This window comes from Carcharodon carcharias, chromosome 3 (genome assembly GCF_017639515.1).
Source record: "Carcharodon carcharias isolate sCarCar2 chromosome 3, sCarCar2.pri, whole genome shotgun sequence".
NCBI classification, from domain to species: domain Eukaryota; kingdom Metazoa; phylum Chordata; class Chondrichthyes; order Lamniformes; family Lamnidae; genus Carcharodon; species Carcharodon carcharias.
Window position 1 is genome coordinate 151,605,677 of NC_054469.1, and position 12,167 is coordinate 151,617,843.

The 12,167-nt window shown below is 38.8% G+C and overlaps 1 protein-coding gene across 3 annotated transcripts in view; it reads right to left on the bottom strand.

The window, feature by feature from the left end:
* Nucleotides 1-1,663: 1,663 nt before the first annotated feature.
* The window catches only part of rbms3 (RNA binding motif, single stranded interacting protein), a 699,194-nt gene continuing 688,690 nt past the window's right edge, over nt 1,664-12,167 (bottom strand). The window contains exons 13-15 of one of the 3 annotated variants that reach the window (XM_041183425.1): nt 12,122-12,160; nt 8,881-9,008; nt 1,664-7,863 (exon numbers count right to left, since the gene is read on the bottom strand). In XM_041183425.1, coding sequence (XP_041039359.1) covers nt 7,857-7,863; nt 8,881-9,008; nt 12,122-12,160 — 174 coding nt within the window. In that variant the 3' untranslated portion in view covers nt 1,664-7,856. Of the gene's footprint in view, nt 7,864-8,876; nt 9,009-12,121; nt 12,161-12,167 lie in introns of those variants that run through there. The other 2 variants (XM_041183426.1, XM_041183427.1) reach the window with 2 other exon arrangements.

The window sequence follows — 12,167 nt, forward strand, 5'->3', positions numbered from 1 at the left end:
GTAACCACCCCCCTAGAATGTTGATAGTGGGGTTTCAGCAATGGTAATGTCATTGAATGTCAAGGGGAGATGGTCAGATTCTCTCTTGTTGGAGATGGTCATTTCTAGCGCTTGTGTGGCACGAATGCTACCTGCCACTTATTAACCCAACCCTGGATATTATCCAGGTCTTGCTGCATTTGGACATGGACTTCTTCAGTATCTGAGGAGCCGCAAATGGTGCTGAACATTGTGCAATAGTCAGCAAACATCATCAGTGAACATCCCCACTTCTGACCTTATGATGGAGGGAATGTCATTGATGAAGCCTAGGTTGAGCCTAGGACACTATCCTGAGGAGCTCCTGCAGTGATGCCCTTGAGCTGAGATGATTGACCTCCAACAACCACATCCATGTTCCTTTTTGCTAGGTATGACTCCAACTATCCCCACTGACTCCAGTTTTCTAGGACTCCTTAATGCCACACTCGGTCAAATGCTGCCTTGATGTCAACGACAGTCACTGTCACCTCACCTCTTGAGGTCAGCTCTTATGTCCATCTTTGGACCAAGGCTGTAATGAGGGCAGGAAATGAGTTGCCCTGGCAGATTGAGTGCCAGAGACCATGTTAGTGCTGAGTAACTGCTTCCATCTTTGATCAGTTATTTCTGACTGGTTATTGGGATTTTGAACCTGAAACAGTGGTACATGTCCAAGCATAGACTGGCCATGTGTAAAACAGTAGCCTGTAAATGATTTCATAGCACTGTGTTATCTGTGACATTCCCGCAGAGGAATGAGGCTGATTCTACTGTTCACCACACAAAGGCAGTGGGCAGTTGTAAAGAAGCACTCAAAATGGTGTGAGGCCAAAAATTTGAGGATAGCAATATTGATGCTTGAACACTCGAGTGGAGTTGGGGTTTACAACATGAGCCAATCTTTGCAGAATGACTGCAATCTGCTAAATGCTGCACAGTCCCAGCATCAACAAGATGATTCACTTGGAAACCAGTAAGGAATTCACCTGTCCCATGGCATTGCTGATATGAAACTCCAATCAACACCACTAGCAGAATTGGCAAGGGAGGTTAGGGACAATGTAATTAATCTTCAATGGATTTCCCATTGCCAGGTGAGAAATATTATGTAATGATAGAAACCACACATGTGGACCAATAATAGAAGACTCCTTAAATCGACTTGCTTAGCACAGAACCAACCAGTAGATCTTGGCAAAGATTTTGTGCGGGAGAGGAATTGGGCCATTGAGTTTGAAATGAGCTTGTTTATTTAATGGAAGGACACATACGAGTTGCACTGCATCAGTGACAAGAAATAGCAAGTGAGGGTAGCACTTCATAAATCAGTCCTTGAGGCAAATTAGGGTTTTAGTTGGAGGATACTCAGGACTTAATTCATTGCTGTTCCAAAAAAATGGAAGAATGTGTTAGCAGCAGGCTGAATGGAAATGGGAAGTTCAATCTCAAGATTGAATGGAATTTAAGGTTTCAGACCACGGTGTTAAGCCTGACAGTGCAGACTGATAGAACCAGAGGCATGTCAAGATCCAGCCAGCCAGAATCCTGAGGGTGACATTACAAACTCAAATATTTAACTCTTGCAAGGGTTCAGTGTACGACATCCCAAAGTATGACAACAAAAGTGCACATATAAACAGGATTTTTTTTTTTTAAGATTTCTTTTTTATTGAAAGCTTCTTCAAAGAAAACAGAATTTTAAACCTAACATCCACTGATCTACATAAATTTCCAGGAGCAAACAGATAATGAAAGAACTGCCAGACAAAGTGATGCCCAGCATGTCTGTGGCACAACTGAAACATAAATTTAAAAAATTAACTTTCTTGATCTTATAGACATCTCTATGAGTTTTTCTTAAATGAAAAGAACTGTACAAAATAAGGTCTTCATAAATTAAAAAAAAGTTTCATAATTTAATGACTGGTGAAACAATGCTGGTCCAGGACCAGGTTACAGAGTTTCCCTGTGCAGGTTCGTAACAAATGAAAAAAAATAGTATCAGACAGAAGGAAATGGCATTTAACACTCCAAGTTCTATAGTTTTTTCCTACATGATAAGGAGCAATATTCAAACATACTAGTTGGACTTTGGATGTTTGATTACTGGCTATTTTTCTGTTTTCTTTGTTTGGCTATATGTCCATGGACTGTGGGACCATTACTTACTCAGGTGGTGGCTCTGAAGTGGAACATCTCTGTAGCTCGCTTCTGCAGCAAGGACTTTTCCTATTTATTGGTAGTCCTGACAGACGTTTTATCTTGCCTGTCAAACTATTATTGACTTATTCATAGGTCAATTTAGAACAATATTTGTAGTTTCAACACTGTTCAGATTCTTTCTGAAGAATATGTGTTGCATTAGTTTCCCTATAATTGATAGCTAATTGAGAAATTCCCACAATATTTGACAATTAATAACCAAACAACAATGATCCATTATTTGTACTTGAGTCAAATAATGCCATCCATTTGCTATATTTGAAACAAAGACATGCCACTCTGAATTTAGATTTAGAACAAGCAACAGATTTTGTTGAAATTGTTATGTAGAAATGTCATCACTTTATTTTTTTTTAAATCCATTGAACTCGGAGGTTAAATGCTGTTTTGGATTGAACTATGTCTGACAAAATTTAAAAAAAGACAGAAAAACATTTATCTTGTGAGGTTATAAATGATGAAAACCTTTGTGTCTGAACAAAGCAGCATAGATCTGAATTGATACACAGAACAATCTCAACATCTGCACATAATAATGTAGCTTGGTTATCAACTGGTATGTCAATGTACCCTCTTGAAGGATTTCAAACTGGGACCTTCTCCAGTAATCTGATGCCACAGCATGATACTCAGTGTTGATATTACACCCACAATAGGAAGTGAATTTTTCACATTCCAGTGATTTACCACATCCTTCGTTACAGAAATGTGAGCCTTCTCGGGAGTCACTTGGTTCTGTCAAACACGCCAAGTCAATTTTGAAATGTTTCAAAGGACTAAACCCTGAGCCTGGGCAAAAGCACAGAAGTCTGGCTTAAGGTTCTTTGAGCCAAAAGTCAAGCCCAAACCCGAGATCATATTTGTATCAGTCAAATATTGTTCTCTGTGGTTTGAAAACTAACCATCACTGGGCACTTCGGTTATTAACTAAAAGGCAACTTGGATGGGAGTTTCCCTTCAGAAACGTTAGTGTTTTGCTATTAATAGCTTTCTGTGGATGTAACATTGACACTGCAACTGGAGGTTTGTTTGCAGAAAATGACCCCATGATAACACTGGATAGAAACTGCCAGAGCAAACAAAAATTTTAAAGCTAATTTGATGTGCATGTCTTGTGTGCAAATTGTTTAAAGCAATATAGTTTCTTATTAGCATTCCTTTTTGTGATTTGTATTCTCTTTGCATTGATGAAAAACAAGGATACCAATAACAATACAAATATCTCTATACTAATTAGATACAAATTCAGGGATAAGTGCTTTGAAGTGCCTCAGAAAGGCAATAGTGTCTCTCTCGCATACACACATATACGCACACACTTTAAAATAAAATTTCATGATTGGTTAGCAGCACTATGATATATCACACATCCATATTTGGAAATTCAAACAAAAGTACCACTCTGATTCACCAAAAGCCAATGATTTTTTTAAAGGGAATTGCTAATACTGTATTAATATATACAGTATAGACATGTCTAAATAGGCCACCCTTGGGATACCCCTCAAGCAATGACCACAGGTATTGTCAGTTGAACAGAAGTTATGCATCAATTAAGTATCTTAAACGTCAATATCAAAAGGTGATCCTTCAACCTAGAAATGTACACTTTGGGACAATTAAAATCGATGGAGCCACATCTAATATGGATCCTTGATTAAAATGATTGGGAAATAGATTGCCACAGGCTCACTGTCCAATAAAGATGAATTCTAACTCATTCCTTGAGTGGAGTATGTCTCTCCAGAAGGAAATGGCACATTACTGCGGTCCTCACAGCAACTCAGTAAGGGGATTTTTAAAAATGAGATAAGTTGTATATTGCACTCATTCCATCTCATTAGGTTGCAATTACATCCTTGTCAGTTTGATTAATAATGGTAAGAAAGGCCATTGGATAATCACAGAAAAGAAAGGACCAACTCCCAAAGGTTCAACTTCTAATCCCTCGTCTGCAAAACCACATTTGTTTAGGAGTACACAAGATTTGTGAAAGATGTTGTTCTGGAACAGGTATGGAACTTAGTCCTGTATATTTCAGTGATGCGGTGCATGGTCCCAGTAAGCTCAGTCATTCCGGCTAGTATATCAGAAAATGGGAGAATTAAGAATCCAATTCCTATTGTGAAAATATGATATGCACTTCTATATCTGCAAGAATTCTACACAAGGCTTATGCAATTTCCATGAAAACAAAATTACAGATCTTTGAAATATTAAACATTACCTTCTTTAAAGGTATGAAGAGAAATTTGTTTGGGCCTGAAATGGTCAGCATGTCCTCAGTGCAAGCCAGCAGCCGGAAACCCGAGGCTCATTTTACGTTGTACCTTGGGCCTCTTTTAAATAATTAGAGTGAGCTGCAGGAAATTGTTGGGCCTACTGAGGAAGCTCACTGCACCAATCTGAGCTAGCAAATGTAGCTCTCCAGTAATTCTGGCTTGGGGGAAGGGTTGATAAATGAGAGGGTCCCAGATATGGGCTGGCTGCCGTCCACAAAATTACTGCAGAGCCAACCAACTCTGTCTGATGGTGATCTCCTGCACTCTCCTTTAAGGATCGTTGGTTAGGCCACAGATGGAATAGTTTAACTGAGCACAATATGCTGACTTATGCTCTGCTTGGTATCCAACCAATTTTGGAGAGGATTCTTTAAACAGGCATATGGCATCTCACTAGTATATGCAAGGGGCCGAGAGCCAGTTTAAGGTGGCTGCCGGAGAAGCCTTAATATTACCCAAGCCAATACGATGCTTGACATAGCTCTACAAAATTGTACCTTGCCAAGAAATGAGTAAAACAAGATCCAATTTTGTCCCCATAGTATCCCTTCTGTTGGTTAAATATTGGGAATTATTGAAACAAAACTACATATTATTTACTTTCCAAATATTTCATCTATCTTACAAGAATTTTGAAAAATATTAATTGAATCAGACTTAAACTTTGAAACGTAAACAAAAAAAAACTGGGAACTATTCAACAAGCCATAAAAAAATAAGACTTTTTAAACTCACTTTTCTGAGAAATTACTCTCTGGGCATTCTGAAGAGACTGAGCTATGGTTTAAAATGTACATAACATAGATTGAATTAGAAATATGATTGAAATCCATCTCAGATAGGCTGACACAAAAAGATACAGTCCCATGAACAGTATTCCAGACCTGTGGTAAGAGCTGCCACATCAATTGTGTCTTTAGAGAGGAGGCGAATTGCTTGTTGGTCATTACAGGACATTTTCTTTTGGTTATGTTCATTGGTTAATATGTCCTAAGCCCCATTTCAAGTACATTAGTCACATATGCCAACACTTCAACCCTTGCCCTCCTGATTTTCACCCCTTACTTGTAATCCCTGATTGTCAGCAATATCTTTCATTTCTCTAAATCAGAAGGAAAAGGGTCATTTTTATATAATTTATCACATTTAGAATGTAAATAATCAGAACCAGTCTTTACCCAATATTGCTCCCTGTCTTCTTTACCATAACATTCCATTGGGAACACGGCCATGAAATGAATGAAGTAGCGACTGTAGTACTAAATGACAGCAGTGGCATGTTGCAGTATTTACCTTTCAGAATGGGAAACACAACTCTGTATTTTACACAGTATATTTGTGTTGTGCTACAACACAAACAAATATCGAAGACACAGAGACATTTTTTCCACCACTAAAATGGTGTCATTTCTTGTCTGGACCCCAAAATGGAGTCCATGATCTGCTTGATTTGACAGTACACATACTATCAATATAACTCCAGCAAAATAATTCCTTTGACTTATAAAGAAAGCATATTTGAACATTTTACTATCAGGTTTTGATTTTAGTAGAGTATAAAAGTGGCTTGTCACTGGGGCAGTGGCTGTCCTACCTGCTGCCATTGAGTGCAGGATTAATTTTAACAAAATGTCTAAGCCTCGGCATATAGCCACTATTTCTAGACTGCTCATGACCTGATGTGTACCTGTACATCTCATCAATGTCCTGTTGAGGCAATCTGCACACAAGAAACGCTGGGCACATAAAAAAGGGAGAAAAAATTGAAGCTTTGCAAAATGCTGGATAACAGCTGCTCAGCACACTAGGAGATGGCATAGACTGAGGTAGATAAATGGGCTATCCAGATGCATAAAGTATGAAGGAAGACTGAAAAAGTAATACACTTTGCAAAGATAAACACATAATGCACATTTACAAACACGTGTTAAGGCCAAAGTCAGGACAGAAAAAAAATTGATATTTTACAAAATTATTCCTTCTTTCGATGTACATGGATTTCTTTTCCCCCAATACCAGTGCACCACCAATATTTGTAGATAAACATTCTTACTGTGTATGAGTTATTAGAGAGTAACCAGTGGAAGAAAAGTTTAAAGAAAGTAAAGTAAGAACTGGTCCGGCCATGTAGGTCAAATAAAGATTTAAAAAACAACAGAAAAAATCTCTAGCTTCTTGACTGCTTTAGGGTGTCACTTCATCTTTGGTATAAAATAGGCCATCCTTAGGCTGCATTTGATCCACAACTATGAAAATTAAAGACTACAGAAATTGTCCACAATTTCTTCAATCTATTGCTTTTGCTTTGATTTCTTTTTAACCATAAGCTCCTATCTATCTAGTTCGCACCTTTTACTCTTTAGCTTGCATCTGCAAGGTGACAAGCAAAGCAGACTAAAAACATTTTAAGCTAATAAAAAAGATTGCAAATATAAAGCACTAATTCTGCTGCTAGCAATTATGCTTTGTAAATAAAACAATCTGCCTTAAGCGATAAACTGCATTTTGTACAATGCAGTCACTTTTTTTTCAAATCGCAAAACGCTTCAGCCTTCTGCAAATTGTCAGTTTCCACTGCTTTAAGACAAAATTCATTAAAAGTCTTAGCAATTTTTTTAGATTTTGTCAGTTGTCCTTGTTCTTTATCAATAAAACCATGTTCTTCTGCAAAAGAAGACAAGCACATTTTTTTGTTTTTTTTTGTTTTAACCTGTACAGCTTATTAGCATTTACCTCCCTATAAAGTTAAGCTTTTATCAAATTCTTGCACCAACCACTTGGTCCAAGCACATAATTTCAATCTAGAATTTCTAACGCAATGTTGACAGCTGGCTTTGAGAGCCTGACGTCTTCAAAATTAAGGCAATTAAGAGTCAAGATAAATCTTAGCTAAACGTTTCTGAAAAACCTACAAATTAATAAAAGACATGAAAAAAAGAGTAGCTTAATATCAGAGGAAGACCATTAAACTTTCCTAAAACACTGCAGCTTCCTTCCTCTTCCAAACTTGTCAGTCTTACAGTTCTAAGTCTATCTGAACATACAAATCATTTATATTTTTACCTGTTCATCTGAATGAAAAGTCAAAACAATTCCCTTTTATGGGATTTTCTTTCTCTTTTAAAAATAAGCTTTTATAGCAAAATTAAACTGTCAGACTACATCACTGAACCATTTGCACAGCACATAAAAACACTTTTTTTGTCAGGTAAGGTAGGAAATAAAAAGCATTCATTCGACGCCTGTGCAAACTGGAAGCCACCTTCATATTCACTGAAGTTTCCTGGTTCAAGGCAATTTTCAGCTCATGATTCCTGTTTTCAGTCCTGTTTACTGTCTGTGGAAAAAATAAAAAGAATGTCTGATGCCACATACAGGTACAGGAAAGAATATTGTCCTACTAACTACACCCTGCTTGATCCCAACACACAAAATCATTTCAGGTCAGATTATAAAATAAGGCATGCACAATTGTTTCTTTCTTTCCTGAACACACTGACTAATCTTGGGGAAAAGATGCACTGCAGCGCTACGTGGGGGTATTCTATATTCATCCAACATCCAGATTTAGAAATGACAGAAGCCATCGGTGAATAGAGAGCAAGAGTCCAGGCCAGTTCCTTCCCCCTACCCTAACCTAGGGTCACCCAGTCTGACTGTAGAGCTCCCTACTACTGTCTAAACTGGCTCAACTAATTCAACACAAAACACAGCAACTGAAACTGTAACCATTCTTGTCCTTGGGTTCAATACAACACATGGCATATTCACCCACTTGAGCACTGATGCAGCCTTCAAAGCTGATCTTCAGAGAAGTAATTGCTTCACTTATCAGAACAATTGTGAGGAAAGTGTTGTTTTAAGTTTCTGTCTCAGGACAGGAACAATCAAAATCAGATTCCTTCCTTCTGGTTTGTGAAAGGAACAATAAAAACATGAGGAACATAGCTACGGTGGAGAACAGGGTGGCCTCCTGAGTGAGAGCCAACTTAAATCTAGTTATTCATGTAAAGTGAGCCAATTCAAGTTCACTAACCAATGATGCTTGAATGTTAACCCAACTTAGACACTTTGAGTATGATTTTTTAAATTGATTTTAATGGAAAAGAACATTGGGTGGAGTATAAAATGGACTGCTGATTCTTTGCAATTATTGTCTGCTGATAACAATTCAGCATATTGTGACAGCTGTGAAGTGGTTATGCAACTGTACATTACTGAGGAAGTGATGCATCAGGGGTCGGTCACAATGTGAACAAGATCATCTCTTCAAACATTCATTCAGTTCTTAACCCTACGTATACTCATTGTTCTTTTCTGCTTTTACTGTATGCCTATGTATCTGATCACTTACTTAGCTTGTTGGTAAGAATAGGTAGGTGCATGATCATTGGTCGTTTCCACTGGTATCTGTTGTTGTTGGCCACTGGCTTCCTGTGATGAAGGTGCGACCGTCTGTGGGGAGGTATCAGCAACAACACCCTGAATTTAAGAAGGAAGCAAAATCGTATGAGACCTCAACTCACCCCATAAGGGTGATAAAGTTCACCACAGTCTGTTACTATTAAAGAAAACCAGCATCAGCAATTTGGAAAACAGCTTTCTTTCATCTTCACAGCTGCATGGAGGTCATTTTGACTTAAAATGGGTGACAGCAAATATTGGGTCATTTTACATCTCTCCCATTTTTTATTCCCATTTCCAAAGTCAAAATTCCCTCTATCTGTCCAGTTGACCTCTGCTGTGGACATGGTCCATAATTTGTTGTCTCTAGCTCCTAAATCTTAAAATCATTAGTTTATCTTTGATCAATTTTCCATCAATTCCTGCTCCTAACTCTTGCACCCTCCTGCAAAATAAATTTGACAGGTTTCTTTGAAAAGATATTCTGGTCTTATTAGGTGAATTAACTGATGTAAAACATTTATCAGCTTTAGCTTTCACTGTTCCTTTTTCTGTTGTTTTAAAATTCAGAATTATATTATCTCTCGCTCTTCATTTTCTAGAATATAATTTTGTTTCCTTCATCTTGGCGACAGAATGGCTGAATTCCAAGAACTACATTAATTACTATCCTTTGTACTTTCTAATGCTTTAATTTTCATTGTGAAAGTATTACCAAAATTAATTATAACATCTGAATAAAGTTCCATTAATACATTATTCAGGGCTACTTTCAACAAATTATAATCATATTTTTCTCAATCCAGATAGCAATGGGCAGTATATTTGCAGTGGTATTTGAAAAAAAGGTTTCAGCACATTTGTGAGTTACTTTATTTTATTAAAGCACAAAACATTGGAAGGCTAATTTAAAAGTATGACTGCTCCGTATAAAAAAATGGATTGCACACAAGCTTAGAATAATGTCCTTTTAGCTTTAGAATCTGGGCTGAAATACAGTCCAGGCTAGTAAGATGAAGTTTTGCCACTCTGTTGGTTGTAAGGGTCCTAAATGAAATGAGTTAAGGCATTCTCTTCCAACTCCTAGGAAGAATAGGACCAAAGCATAAAGCTGAGTACAAACTGACACTTTTTTAAGCAGGCAATCTTACTAAGAAAGACATCAGGTTTGGTTCATGGGGGAAGTGGAAAAAAATCACAATGAGAAGTACTAACAGGGTTTAAGACTCAGGCAGATTTAGCAGGACAGAATAAGGAATCTGAATGTGTTAAACCACATCTTGAAATGATTTGATGCAAACAACTTTTCCATTTCTAAGACTAATGAACATAATAGGTGGAATTTAATGGTTACGGCAGTGGGCCTGTCCACCTGCTAAAGAGCCAGTGGCAACCCCACCGTAACCATTCTGGACCCCACCCCTGGACCTGATTTAAAGCCAATCAGGCACTTACCTGGTTGGCGATGGGGTCCTCGTCATCTTCAGGGCGGATGTCCCACCTCTGACAGCTGCTGGCCAATTAATGGCCGGCAATTCTCCTGTACCAGCAGCGCCACAAGGAACAGTGACCACTGCCGGTACTGCATAGGCCCAGGCTTCAGGTTCGTCGTTGGAGCCCTGGAGGAAAGGTACATGAGGCAGAATCACCTGGGCCAGTCAGGGAGGCTCTGGTGAGGGAGGAGGAGGAGGAGGAGGGGAGGGGGTTCAGTTTAAAGGGCAGTTAGGGGTCTTCCAGCATGGCTGATCCTTGCTGCCAGTGGGTGTCTCTGTTGGACACAAACTGCCCAAGTAGAAGAAGCACTTCCCACCAGGCCACTGACCTAGGTGTGGCCCCCACATCTTGGTTACACAGCACCTGGAGTAGTGTGTGCAGTTTTGGTCCTCTTACCTTAGGAAGGATATTACTGTCATGGCGGGAGTGCAGTGAAGGTTCACCAGACTGATTCCTGGGATGGCAGCACTGTCCTAGAGAGGGACTGGGCAAACTGGGCCTGTATTCTCTAGAATTTCGAAGAATGAAAGGTGATCTCATGGACGAAATACTTAAAGGGATAGACATTGTAGATGCAAGTAAGATGTTTCACCTGGTTGGGGAGTCTAGAACCAGGGGACACAATTTCAAAATAAGGGGGAAGCCACTTTTGACCAAGATGAGGGAAGGTTTTTTTTTACTCATAAGGTTGTGAATTTTCAGAATTCTCTACCTCAGAGAGCTATGGTAGCTCAATCATTGAGTATGTTTAAATCAGAGATTGACAGATTTCTAATACCAATGACTTAAAGGGTTCTGAGGATAGTGTAGGGAAAAGGCCATGATCATATTTAATGGCTAGAGTAGGCTCGATGGGCTGAATGACCTACTCCTGCTCCCATGTTACTATATTCCCTCCTGCCACTGGTAGAACACCAGTGGCGGCAGGATGAGGCCCTTAAGTGGGGAATCAAGAAGTCAAATGCATGTCAGGGGAGGGGTGGAGCATTAAATTCCGCCCAACTGAAAAATACAAATGCAGTAAGCATTGATGTTGAAAGAGAGATATAAATGATGTTAATTAGGGTTGGAAAAACAAGCTACACTATTGTGATTTGGTTAGATGAGGCCAGAATTATGTAAAGGATTTGGGAGTGGGATGCCTGGTACGACAAATCACAGCATCAAAGATCACTGCATTAGGTATTAGATAGTATTGACACTGTGGGGGTGAAGGGGAATTTCATGATCAAGAAACAGTTTGATTCATAGAAGGAGAGGTAAAGCCTGACTTCGAAGTCAGTCTTGACTCAGTTTAGTCTTCTTTGAAAACTTCCAAACTGAACCAGACCTGTTCGTTTTCAGAGTGACCTCTATACCCTGTCAATCATGAAAATATCTTAACAAGTTAAGGAACTCCAAATAAATAATTTATTTAAAAATATATTTGTGATAGCTAGTAACATAATACACTGGCTTATCACATATTATAGGGGAGGATCTTACATGGCATTCTTCATTTTTGATGATCAAGGAGGAGCTGGGTAGAGCTGCTCATTGGACTGAGAGAATTATCAGACAGCAAATCATATAGGTTACTCTTGTAGCCTTTAGCAGCAAAATAAAGATAGAGATAGGAAGCTGAGATGGAGGGAGAGAGGAGGGAAAAGAAAAAGAGAAAGAGAGAGAGACAGACAGAGAGAGAGAGTGAAGCTCACCCAGTCAGCCCAGGGTATAGTGCACAAATCAAAGTGAACCTAAAGA